The following is a 12,735-nucleotide window of genomic DNA, read 5'->3' on the forward strand; positions in this document are numbered from 1 at the left end:
TGATCAAGAGTCAGTTTTTAATTTCATAACACACATTGACTTCCATGAACACAGGACAGATACAATGTCACTTTGGTCCAATAGTACCTCAGATATAAAGTCTGTATAAAAGAACCATTTCAGTTCACAACGAGGGTGTTTCTGCAACTACGGGCATTTTTAAGTCCCAGCAATGAAATTTGGGATTTATTTTCAAATTTGCAGTGCAATGCTTGATAAATAAATATATATATTCAGTGTTATTACCCATCTCGACATAAAAATAATGTGATTTAATAGAAGTCATGAAGCTTTTTATGGGTCCAAACACCACTTTTCTTCATGTCCCACAACTGTGATCTCAATGTTGACATATTAATAAAATGAGCTAATTCAATTATAATATCACATTATTTAAAATGGAATTGTTTCATATAAATATTACTTTACAACATATTAAAATGATTTCTTTGTTAACAAATCATTTATATGATTTTTTTTCCCATGTAAATGCACCTGTCCCACACTTCTGAGTCCTTACCGCGACACCGAACAAATACCATAGTAAAAGTTTTATTCAAAGCCAAACAAATCTAGTTTCTATGGAAACGGAAGTTAACAAGTGAGCACATGGATGACAGGTTAGGCGACCCACATAGGTGACCCTCAAGATCAGAGACACAAGGTTAAGGTCACCTTTTCTTCTGAAGTATTTATTGTGTATCCTTACCATACAGCTTAGTAATTGTGTATTTTGAACTACATTTTAAAAAATAACTTAATGTTACTGTTGAATTCATGTATACTGGATGCTAAGAGTCAAAGCTAACGTAGCAGACCTTGCTAGCTGCCATTTATCTGCAATATTAGCAAAAATTAAATTTCTGCAATATGTCTGTAAAGACATCAGAACTTCAATATATGTCATAAAACACAACATATTGTTTAATTTTTTGTGTATGAAGACTGACATCTATGGTTACTGTCTACATTTTTCAGGGCGTAAAGAAAATCACGAAATCCCCTATTTTTAAAAAATTTTTGTATATCAATACTTACAATGATGAATAAAGCTTGATGAAAATGAATTCAAATGTCTTGAAAATATTATAGAAATTAAAAAAGCAAATTGTATAAAATGAACGTTATTGTAATGTTGCGGTAAGGACATTCAGTAAGAACAAGTGATGAAAAATAAACATGTTACAGATTCAAATCTTAACCACTATATGTAATGTTGTGTACCTGTTTATATGTATTACATACTCTGATGGTTAAAATTCATAGAGGTTGATTTTTCTTTAATTTGGGAGAATCAAAAGTGAACGTAGTTGCAGAAAACACCCTAGACACTTTGGCATCCCATTTGTCACTGGTGTAGCTTGCCTTCAATAAAATATTTTTCCTACGCACCCTCTTTCAAGTTTTCTTTAGTTATGAAGTGATGTCATAATGTCATAATCACACAGGTAAGAAAGAAAGGCTACAGCAGACTGTATACACAATATACATATGGATATTTTTCATTGGACGACGTAGACACAGACGTGTTAGTTCATCAATAAAACTAATGAAGTACAGTCAATACGTGTTTCAGTGCTGAATATTCAAGTACGATATGAAGGCATCTACAATGTATTGTAGAAAAAAAAAATTAAAAACAGTCCACAGTAATGAAGCTACAGTGAAATGTAGACCAGGAACACGTCTTCTTTCATGTTTACATTCTCCAGTTAAACCCGTCAGGATGAGGCTGACACTTGTGGAAACCAGCCATCATGTTCGCTCATCTGCCCATCTTTTAGAATGCAATCGTGGGCTTCTCAGACAAAGAATAACAGGTTCTATGCTCCAGATCTGTATAAACTGTGTCAGCTGTACTGATAAATTTAGGATGACAATGTTCCATTAAAGTAAAGTAAAGGCTTCATGACGGCCATTTAAATGACAGATGGTCTTCAACAAAGCTACTAAAAAGGGTCCCACGGATTTCATATTTGGCCAAAATCAAAGTCAAGCCCCCCGTCGTGCAGGTTGCCTTCGTTTGCGTTGTCAAAGCTGTTCTTCCCGTGGATCTGTTTGAGGTGCTTGCGGAGAACTGGTTTGTGAGCGAAGACCATGTCACAGTAGTTGCAGCGGTGCGGCTTGTCCCCGCTGTGCAGGTTTAGGTGATCCAGCAAAGAACACTTTTGGGTGAAGGTCTTGCCGCAGATTTTACACTGGAAGGGCTTGATGCCGGCGTGGACGCGCATGTGCCGGTGCAGGTTGCCCTTCTGCGTGAAGGTCTTGCCGCACAGCAGGCACATGAACAGCTTGTGCATCTTGAGGTGGTTGGCGTAGTTCTCCAGCTGGCGGAAGACCCGGGAGCACTTGGGGCACTGGTGGTACCACTGGAGAGGTTTGTCGTAGTTCCTCTGGTGCACACTGTGTTTCTCTGCAGGAGGGGACGGAGGAGGGGGGCTCAGAGGGTATCCAGCCACGCCAGGCGCAACCGCCATCTCACTGCCACGACTGTCCACAGTGGAGTTGATGAGGGAGTGCTGGGGCTCAGGAGAGTGGAGGGCAGGAGGCGGGCTGGTGGGGAAGTGACCAGTGATGGAGTTTTCCACTTCGTCAGACACAGACTCCACTTTCACTATCGCAATATCACTCTCCACCACACCCTGCTTCGGACGTCTGCCTACGATCTGAAGGGGGGACATCGGCTGTATGATCACATCGTCGTCGTCGTCACCATCGACATTGTTGTCATCCCCAACCGGCACTACTTCCTCCTCCTCCTCCTGATGGACAGTCCGAACCTGAGAGCGCTCTTGCTCTCTCGGGGACGATAAACCCTCCTCCTTCTTCTCCCTCCTCAGACCCACATCCACCTCCAGCTTGCGTGCAGACTGAGGTTTGATGAACTTGTTGAGAGCTTGGGTGCACTGCTCCACAATGTGGCCCATTTGGAGGAAGCTGGCCACTGTCAGGTAATGCACAAGCTCCAGCTCGGGAAACTCCAGCTGACCCGTGTAACAGGATAACAGCAGCTGCCGGCCCACCTCCGCCTCCTGGATCATGGAGATCTGGACCTCCCTGGAGTCCTGCTGAAGGATGAACTGGTCCCTCAAGAAAGAGGAGCCGGCGGCAAACACTACCTTGTGACCAGGCACCTCCAGCTGGTTGATGCGCACAGTGACATCACAGAAGCGCCTCTGGTGTCGTAGGAGGTTCATCTTCTGCAGCATGGAGTCGCCAAACGTGGCGAAGCGGAACTGCAGGATCACCTGGTTCTGGGCCATAGTGAACCGAGGGCCAGCAGCAGCAGTGCACCTGTTAAGCACAAATTCAGAGAATGTGTCATCTCTCTTAAATAACACACTATATATAATGTGAATTTTATATTTTGTCTTTAACTGTTATACTTCAGATAACAGGCAGTCATACTTGCACATACAAATTCAAGAACAGGCATACCTGCATATACAAATTCAAGAGATGTAAATCTAAGAATACACAACTGCAGTCTCTCCTCACATTAAAGGTCCCATATTGTCCTAATTTTCAGGTTCATACTTGTATTTTGTGTTTCTGCTAGAACATCTTTACATGCTGTAATGTTCAAAGAAACTTTATTTTCCTCATACTGTGCCTGAATATACCTGTATACAACCTCCGTTTTAGTGCATTTCAACGGAATTGCGTTGCTAGGCAACAGTTTGGGTCCATGTTTACTTCCTGTCAGCTGATGTTATTTACATACACTGCAACAGGAAAAGGACTGGGACACATTTAGAATGTTTATGTTTAAAACTGTGTAATGATCTATATATTGTATATTTGTGACATCACAAATGGACAGAAATCCTAATGGCTTGTTTCAAACGCACAATTACTGAATACTGGCTGTGTGTATTTCTCCGTATATTGAGCGTTTTGATAGGTAAACAGTATTTATAAAGCACTTAAACCTGCTTTATAATATAAAAGACATGAAAATCTCACTTTTTACAATATAGGACCTTTAAACTCTCTATATACTATATTCTACATTAAGCCCATTTGTAAATGATACATAATGAGCTAGTGTATTTAACACGCAGGTGGTGGTAGTTCAATTAATCAGCCGATCGATGCAGCCTCAATCATCATCAAACCTGGCGCGTGCTGCTCTCGTGGAGGAGACAGAGAACCTGACCTGGTTCAGAAACCTGCTAGTTCAACAGCGTCGGTTGAGCGGCTGTTTGGTCAGCTAGCTAATGTTTGTTAGTTAGTTAGCGGTTTATCACATACCATCATGTTTCTATATACTTTCGGAAGCTTTGTCCACTCCTCAGCTCAGCGTTCATCCTCTCGAACACATGGTAACAACAATATCTCATTTATATCACATCCTATAACTGTTAACGTCAGCGAGCCTTCACTGCTCTCCTGCTGGGAACACCCTGGGTCACATTGGTGAGCAAAACATGATTCAATATTGTTTAAAAGTGTTTACAGCTGATAGCCGAATTACAATGGCGGGTAAAACACGTTTAAAACACTCTGACTTGTTCTAGTGCTGCTGAGGTTAGCCTACACATAAGAACACTGATGTGAAGCTGTCTGATATTGTCACCTGGTTGTCGCTGTCCGAGTAGACTGGACTGTCTGTTAGCTTAGCGCCAGTGTTAAAGTAACGTCAAAGTACGGGGGTTTCTTTGAGGGTAAATAGGTAGTCAGGGTGTTAATTAGTTGGGTTACAGTGAGAACATAAAGTCATCCTGTGTAAAGTGACTCTCCATGTCTAACGTTAGCTAGCGTTAGCTCAACGGTACATGTAAACAATCAATCACAGATCGCCTCCTCCTCCTCTCTCTAGCTCTCTAGCTGACATCTCAGGCTGTCTGATGACGTTAACTAACTACCTGTATTACTACGTTTCCACTGAAGGTGACATAGGTGTTGTGTAGCCTACCTGTTAACCCTTTATAACCCTCGTAAAGCAGTTAAAGTTGGGTTGTCATCGGTGGGAATCTGTCGGTCTGTCTGCGGATATGAAGGAGCTGCTCCGGATGCAAAACCCAGGTTTCCCCTCTACTTCTTCGGTGTTTATTGGCCAGCTTAGAGATGTATTACCGCCACCTACTGGACTGGAGTGTGGAGCAGTAGATTAGCACAAAAATATTAGCCTAATTATTACGCGCATAAATGTCGCACATGCGCGCTCGCATATGCGCGTTCGCGTGTAGCTGCTGTACACTCCTCCTCTGCCTGCTCCTTCACTCAGACAGCTCAGCTCGCTCCACCTCTAGACGTGAACGCGCGTTCACTACACACTGCAGAAGAGTTAGTTTAGCTCTGAGAATATCTAGTGAATGTACAGGGGACGTTTGTGCAGAAATAACTGCTGCAGCTCCTCCAGACCAACAGAGGTTTTCCGTGTCTTGTGAAGTGACGGAGCTCTACAGAGATTTACGTTGTCTTCTCGTTACCGACCGGATGCCGGTGTCTCCTCTGCTCTCTCCGGCTGCGGGCGGAGAGAGCAGGGAGACACGCTGGAGAGCCCCTCTGCCTCAGCCTGCACTTAGGCAGGAAAAGCCAACACTAGGATCAGATCTAAATCATGTTCATGGAGAGACCTTCGTCTGGTCAGCTAACATTACTGCCAAGCAGCTGAAATATAGAGTGATATTGTGGTTTTAGCTGACTTGTGTCGCCTCACTGTTTTGAGTGATGCTCGTTCAGGTATATTGAGAGCGAGCAAGCACGAGCCCGACGCTGACTTTCGTTGATTTCACGGCCACAGGTGTCGCTGTTAAGAAGCATTTCTGAAAGTTACAAATAATCCCTTTAAAGGTCCCATGTCATGCTCATTTTCAGGTTCATACTTGTATTTTGTGTTTCTACTAGAACATGTTTACATGATTTAATGTATTTACCCTCTGTCTGAAACGCTCCGTTTTAGTGCATTTCAACGGAATTGCAACGGAATTGTGTTGCTAGGCAACAGTTTGGGTCCATGTTTACTTCCTGTCAGCTGATGTTATTTACATACACTGCAACAGGAAAAAAACTGGGACACATTTAGAATGTTTACGTTTAAAATCGTGTAATGATCTACATATTGTGTATTTGTGACATCACAAATGTACAGAAATCCTAACGGCTTGTTTCAAACGCACAGTTTCTGAATACGGGCTGTGTGTATTTCTCCGTATATTGAGCATTTTGATACTTTCACAGTATTTATATAGCACTTGAACCTGCCTTATAATATAAAAGACATGAAATCTCACTTTTTACAATATGGAGCCTTTAAAGGGACTGTTTGTAACTTTTTACACGTATAAATCATTGCGGGTTGGTGTCCCATGCGCGCTCACGTGTGGCTACGCTGTTCAGACTCAGACTCCAACACAAACTACATGGACGCACCAAAACCATAAAGTTGTATCTAGTGAAGCCCGTCTGTTAAACAGTGTTGGCCGCGGTCGGAGGACGCGGAGGAGACCGCAGCTTTGGTCTCCAGGGCCAGAGTCTCTGCTGTACTCTGCTCCGCTGCTCCTCTGCCTGCTTGCCTTCACTCACAGCTCGCTCCACCTCACGTGCATGTGCGCACACTACACACTGCAGAAGAGTTAGTTTAGCACTGAGAATATCTAGTAAATGTACAGTGGACGTTTGTGCAGAAATAACTGCTGCAGCTCCTCCAGACCAACAGAGGTTTCCCGTGTCTTGTGAAGTGACGGGGCTCCGCAACGAGTTACGTTATTGTCTCCGACCGGGTGCCGGTGTCTTCCCTGTTTCCTCCGGCTGCGGTCGGGAGGCTGAGGCAGGAAAAGCCAACACTAGGAGTGTGTTCCAATCCACGTACTTCCAGAAGTACACTTCAATGTAGTGCACTTTGTGCACTCTGTACTCACTTGAGTAGTGCGTAAATTTCAACAGAGTAGGGTCGTCTCAAATCGAATACTCTGCGGCGCACTGACCGGAAATGACGATCGCAACATTTGACAGCGGCTCGCTACCCTCCAAATTATCTTCTGAAAAAAAATGAAAGCAGAGTGTAAATTACGTTTCCAACGTCGTAGCCTACACCTACGATGTGTCTTCCTGTTGGCTGAAAATGCACCGGTATATTTACGTATTGTATTGTTTTATTCTGTTATCTACGTCTGTTTGAATAGTGGTCGTGGCTCCGCCCCTTCCGCTACGTAGCCAAGATGGAGGCAAATGAGTGTGGAAAGTGTCCAGCGTTCCACACTCAACGATCTGACCGTTTTGAGTACAACATCCGGGTACTTTGAGTGCACTGCATTTTGCCGTACTTCCCAATTGGAACGCACTTATGCACTCAAAATAGTGAGTGTAAGTACAGAAGTATGCGGATTGGAACACACCGTAGGATCAGCATCATTAAGCGATCCTTAAGTGTTGACACAAAGGGGGGGTCCTCGGTGGGTGGGGTCGGGGGGTCGTGCGTTCCCATGCACGTGCAAATATAACAGTATTATACTACTTACATATTCCCATCCAATAATCATTCAAGCATTCATGAAGTGTAAAATTTTTTTATTATAAATATTTACAAAATGTACAAAACAAAATGTACAGATAGGAAGTCATGACTGTTATTTAATTTGTCATATACTGACAAATAAAATGACAGAGCATCAGCACTAGGAGTGTCGTGTCCGCTTGAGAAACCTGGAAAAGAAGACAGAAGGAAACCAGGTCATTCAATTACTATTACATGTCCTGTGTTTTACCTTATGTATTCACCGGCGTTGGTTTGTTTGTTTGTCTGTTTGTCTGTCTGTTAGCAGGATTACTCCAAAAGTTTGTGATGGATTTAAATGAAATTTTTTGGTGGCGATCCGGATCGTGATCGGGGTTCAGGAATGTTTTTAAGAATTCCAATCGGCCTGAGCATTAAAGTGGCAGTAGGCAGTATATTTTTGGCGTCATTGGGCAAAAATTCCATCATAACCTTTCAGCATATTGTAATTCAAGTGTTCTGAGAGATAACTAGACTTCTGCGCCTCATTATGGCTCTGTTTACAGGCTTTAAAAAATCTAGCTGGCTCTCATAGACGGCTGCTAGACAGCAGACCTCAGGTCAGCTCTTACTGCTTGTTGTCCTCCGGTCTGTGAAATCTTGCAGATTCCGTTAGGAGCACCGGAGGACACAGAGGAATATGATTTTTTTTCAGGTTACCTGTTTCATGTACTACTGTCACAATATAGCGACCGTTTTATAAAAATATATTTTTTAAATCATATGTGCTCCAATCTCGTCTACTTCAGCATTAAGACCACAGGGTATAACACATGCACAGTGTAACTGATGACGCGTTGATGACGTGTGACCCGCCTTCTTCCTCCTTCTGAGAGCAGAGAGATACGTGTGTGGATGTGTGAGCGGATGCTGCTGGCCGTCAGCGGTGAGAAAGGAAAAAGCGGTAGATGACGGGATGAGAGACAACGTAGTGTAACGTTATACAGACATGACGAGGCTGCTGAATGAGAGAGGCATCCGCCGATACGTTACACGGAAACACACCGTGTTAATAATGAGCCGACCACCTCACGGTACCGCCAGCTGTGAGCTGTGATCTGTTTTTAAAGTCAGGCACCTTGGCGAAGTTCTGCGCTCTCCGAGTGCAATTCTAGTTCATAGTGAAATATAACAGGCCACTTTTACTATATTATGCAGTATTGCTGTATTTTGTCACCAGAAACAAAACAAAAATGAATATTTAATTTGCAGGCTATGATTACAATTCATAACTACTATGTTATGAATAAATGGTTCAATAAAGCATAACAATAATATTAATATTGAATTATCCACTGATCATGCATGTACTTAATCTTTTGTACTTCCAGAAACACTAGAATCAATTTAGACTGTGAACATTTGATTGAATTAACATACCGCTGTTTCACACATGAAATGATATTAACAGGGTGTGTAATATACTGTATTGTACCATCCTCCATACCAGGTGAAACTGTATCTGCCCAAAATGACCAAGGCAACCAGTCCTATTGATGCAGCAGCAACCAGAGATGAAACCCTCAGAACATAGGATGTATCTGGAACAAGGAAACGCTGTCTGTGAGTATCACTTTATACATCTACTTGTTTAAAATACTCTCTATTGCCTTCTACCTTCAGAATGTTGTAACTAGGTAAAATGTCATTTCCCAAAATAAATCTTAATCCAAAAATCATCATTTTAAAAATGACACTATCTGATTAGGTTATTTTGGCCAGTGAATTACCTCTTACTTTAGCCCACAGGACACAGGAACTTTTTAAAGCCTAAAGAGAGAAAACATTCAGGTACTTTAACAAGTAAACTGCAAAGTCTGATGCAGTTTCTAAGTCAATACATATTTATACTGATACTTAATTGCACCCACCGATTTCCACTGACTGACAGCTCGCAAGATGATATAATAGTTCCGGCCATTCTCCAGTGGTGCATTAAAGAAGCCTCCATAGTCGAGTCCATCTCCTACAGTAAAGTTCATCTCTGTCCCGACATGTCTGACATCAATCTGGGCAGTGATGTACTCTGTTGAGGATTTTATTTCGCTTGAGGGGCCCGAGCTCGCAGGAGAGGAACAGTCAAACATCATAATCCCCTCTACAGGAAGCACAAACACCTGGTACAAACTGCAAAATGAAAGACAAAAAAAAGCATAGCCATATGGCCATAAATAAAGATATGTTAATACTAGGGCTGTCAATCGATGAAAATATTTAATCGCGATTAATTGCAGGATTCCCCATAGTTAATTAACAATTAATCGCAAATTAATCACATTTTTTATACGTTCAAAATGTACCTTATAGGGAGATTTGTCAAGAATTGTATACTCTTATCAACATGGGAGTGGGCAAATATGCTGCTTTATGCAAATGTATGTATATATTTATTACTGGAAATCAATTAACAACACAAAACAATGACATACCCATAGAACCCATTTTCATTCACATATCTGGAGGTCAGAGGTCAAGGGACCCTTTTGAAAATGGCCATGCAAGTTTTTCCTCAAAATTTAGCGGATGTTTGGAGCGATATTTAGCCTCCTTGGCGACAAGTCAGTAAGACATGGTTCGTACCGATGCCAGCTACAGTACAAACTAAAAACTGCAAACTCAACCAGCATTATAAATTGGGGACATTAGTAGGTCATTTTAAGCATGAAGGTGCATGATGTTGTTGTTTGATGTTTGAAGTTGATGTTTTATCTCATAGGGTTTTTACTTTCCCCTTTAACCTAGAACAGAAGAGCTGCTCACATATCTTGGTGGTTACCTTATTGGGTCCAGTGTGTTGGGTGATCTGCGTAGCCTCAGAGTTGGTACAGGAGTCTCAAATTCTCTATAGTAGACAACTGGTGCTGGAGGCACTGCCAAATGTTATTAGGTTCAGTATAAAGAAGACCGCATCAAATGAAATAGAGTTACATCAGTCCTAAATACAGTAGTTCCAGTTCAATGCAGGGAAACATTTAGTCAGAGTAGAGTAAATGTAAGAGTCGGCTGTATAATGATACCTGGTAAACTTGTGTTGGTGGTGATGGTGATAGTGAATCTGGAAGACACTGCAATGATGGAGATGCTGTAGTTTGTGACTGGAAGCAGGTTCAGACAGAGTTCCAGCTGGTCTGCCTTAGAGCTCAGAAACTGCTTTCTTGTATCGTGAAAGGAGCTCTGGTAGTCTCTGGATCCTATGTATGTCACCTGGAATGGTTACATCCAATGTGGCATCAGTCACGGTCACAAAAACCTCCATGAAGGTAAAACAAATGTATGGTTTTGCATGATAAATGCTAAACTGTCCATACACATTCACATATAACCAGAGAATGAAGTTAAAGGGATAGTTTGGGTGTTTTGAAGTGGGGTTGTATGAAGTACTTATCCATTGTCAGTGTATTACTTACAGAAGTTGGCGGTCGGCACGCCCCAGTTTGGAGAAGCAGACAGGAGCAACAGCACGGGAGCAAAGCAATGTAGTGCTGTGGACGGGGTCAGCAGTAAAACATATTTTATCCACCTAAAAGAAAGGCTCTCCTAAAAAAATCAGTATCCGTTTAAGAGTTCTCTATATTTAGAATATTTTCACTGCTTTATCTTGCTGTCAGAAAGACCTTTAGGGCGGAGAACTGAACTGTAAGGGAAACTTATCTATGCTCTCTTCAAAGCTGCCAAAAACCGTTGACAAAACAGTATAGATAAGATTCACTTTCAGTTCAGTTCCCCGTTGAAAAATATTCTAAATACATGTTTTGTTGCTGCCCCCGATCCACAGCAGTACATTGCTTTGCTCCTGTGATGGTGCTCCTGTCAATGGATGAAATCTCCTGTTACCTTGTATACTTCTGTATCCTCCTCATGCTTCTCTGCTCTCCAATGCAGACATTTTTCATTGAGGACAACTAGGTGACTGACAGGTGGCTTTATTTCTGTAAGAGATATAAAGAGAGTGAAGGTACACACAATCTTCAGTCACATCATACACGCATCATACCCATCCAGATGCTATTATTTCATGAGGCCTAATGAACATTGCAATTTACAGATGTTCCTAGTGGGGTTATGTTGTTACTCACCTATGCATCTCAGTGTAGCTGTCTGCCACACTCCAGAGCTGCCACACACAGAGACGTTGCTGCCCCTCCAGCTGTGATATCCATCCACACAGCGGTGGATCACCATGCTCCTGTTATGCCAAATCACCTCTGAGTTGGCGAGGAAGGGAACCGGGCCACATTTGGCTAAGAAAACAATAACACTGATCGGTTAGCTCATTGATTGCAAGTATTGCAGGTCCTTATTAGCATGATTATAATACAGTATATTCCACACATTATGTGTTTGTGTTCCGAGTCATCAGGTGGTAAAAGCCATTGCTGAGTGAAGTCAAATAAGTCACATGTTGTTCCTTAACATTCAGGCAGCAGCAGATTGATCACAGAATGATGTAAATTACCAGCGTGTCTCGGGACTGTGAAAATTACAAAATATAATTTTTCACCAATTTACCTCAAAATCTGCAACAAGCACAGAACATAGAGCCCAAACAGGAATATACAAGTGAGCCTCTAACCACAACTGAATATAATCCTGAGCATTCACTTCAAATCAAAGCATCAATAAAAATATATCAACGACATGTTAAAAGAAAAAAAAAAAAAAATCACAAATAGTGAATCTTCCACAGTGTAATAGGAGCATGTCCATGTATAGAGATTATCACTGTACCTTTGCACTTTACAGACACTTCCCCCCACTGTCCTGATAGTAGACATGTCGAAATATTAGTTTCCCTCTCCTGGTAAAATCCCTCCGTGCACTCGTACAGCACCACACTGCCCGGTCTACTGGTGCCATCCCACCGGAGGTTAGTGTGGGGGAGGGTTAGTGGGGGCCCACAGCTTACTTCTGCACACAGACATGAATTAGCACAAACTGTGTGCTATTAACAGGCATGCAATACATGACAAAGAAAAACACACATAGCACAGTCAAATGCTCCATGACAGCTGTCGATGGTACATAATGAGAACAAGTAGCAAACTCTCTTTATATATATTCTATGTTTATACCTCATATGAATATGCAAGTATAGAATTGGCACCATACTACATCATCATACCGTGACTGTTTACAAAACAGTAATATACTGTTACTTATATTTTAAAGCAAGAGTTTGACAATTTGGGAAATAGGCTTATTTGCTTATTTGCTCTATGGTAAATATGAAGCTT

General features: G+C 41.9%; 2 protein-coding genes and 1 long non-coding RNA gene across 21 annotated transcripts in view; 1 reads left to right on the forward strand and 2 right to left on the reverse strand.

Annotated features, from left to right (window-relative positions):
• Nucleotides 1–5,057, reverse strand: zbtb26 (zinc finger and BTB domain containing 26). The gene is made up of 2 exons (XM_074637206.1): nt 4,919–5,057; nt 1–3,294 (listed from the first exon to the last, which is right to left on the reverse strand). The coding sequence occupies exon 2, from the start codon at nt 3,261–3,263 to the stop codon at nt 1,971–1,973; it is 1,293 nt and encodes a 430-aa protein (XP_074493307.1). The 5' UTR covers nt 3,264–3,294; nt 4,919–5,057; the 3' UTR covers nt 1–1,970.
• Nucleotides 4,896–12,735, forward strand: part of LOC141768816 (uncharacterized) — a 20,148-nt gene continuing 12,308 nt past the window's right edge. The window contains exons 1-2 of the long non-coding RNA XR_012594220.1: nt 4,896–5,028; nt 8,952–9,064. This is a non-coding gene — a long non-coding RNA (uncharacterized LOC141768816). The remainder of the gene's footprint in view (nt 5,029–8,951; nt 9,065–12,735) is intronic.
• Nucleotides 7,495–12,735, reverse strand: part of susd1 (sushi domain containing 1) — a 20,712-nt gene continuing 15,471 nt past the window's right edge. For 10 of the 19 annotated variants that reach the window (XM_074637202.1, XM_074637205.1, XM_074637195.1 and 7 more), the window contains 8 exons: nt 12,230–12,409; nt 11,578–11,742; nt 11,336–11,430; nt 10,519–10,705; nt 10,278–10,371; nt 9,373–9,628; nt 9,232–9,271; nt 8,741–9,042 (listed from right to left, as the gene is read on the reverse strand). In XM_074637202.1, the coding sequence (XP_074493303.1) occupies nt 8,906–9,042; nt 9,232–9,271; nt 9,373–9,628; nt 10,278–10,371; nt 10,519–10,705; nt 11,336–11,430; nt 11,578–11,742; nt 12,230–12,409 (1,154 nt within the window). In that variant the 3' untranslated portion in view covers nt 8,741–8,905. Of the gene's footprint in view, nt 7,651–8,740; nt 9,043–9,231; nt 9,272–9,372; nt 9,629–10,277; nt 10,372–10,518; nt 10,706–11,335; nt 11,431–11,577; nt 11,743–12,229; nt 12,410–12,735 lie in introns of those variants that run through there. The other 9 variants (XM_074637204.1, XM_074637203.1, XM_074637201.1 and 6 more) reach the window with 4 other exon arrangements.

The sequence above is a fragment of the Sebastes fasciatus genome, chromosome 6 (genome assembly GCF_043250625.1).
Source record: "Sebastes fasciatus isolate fSebFas1 chromosome 6, fSebFas1.pri, whole genome shotgun sequence".
In the NCBI taxonomy this organism is placed as follows: Eukaryota; Metazoa; Chordata; class Actinopteri; order Perciformes; family Sebastidae; genus Sebastes; species Sebastes fasciatus.

What these genes read in the sequence shown, in the direction of transcription:
- zbtb26 (XM_074637206.1), bottom strand. Translation starts at nt 3,263, where the DNA reads ATGGCCCAGAACCAGGTGATCCTGCAGTTCCGCTTCGCCACGTTTGGC.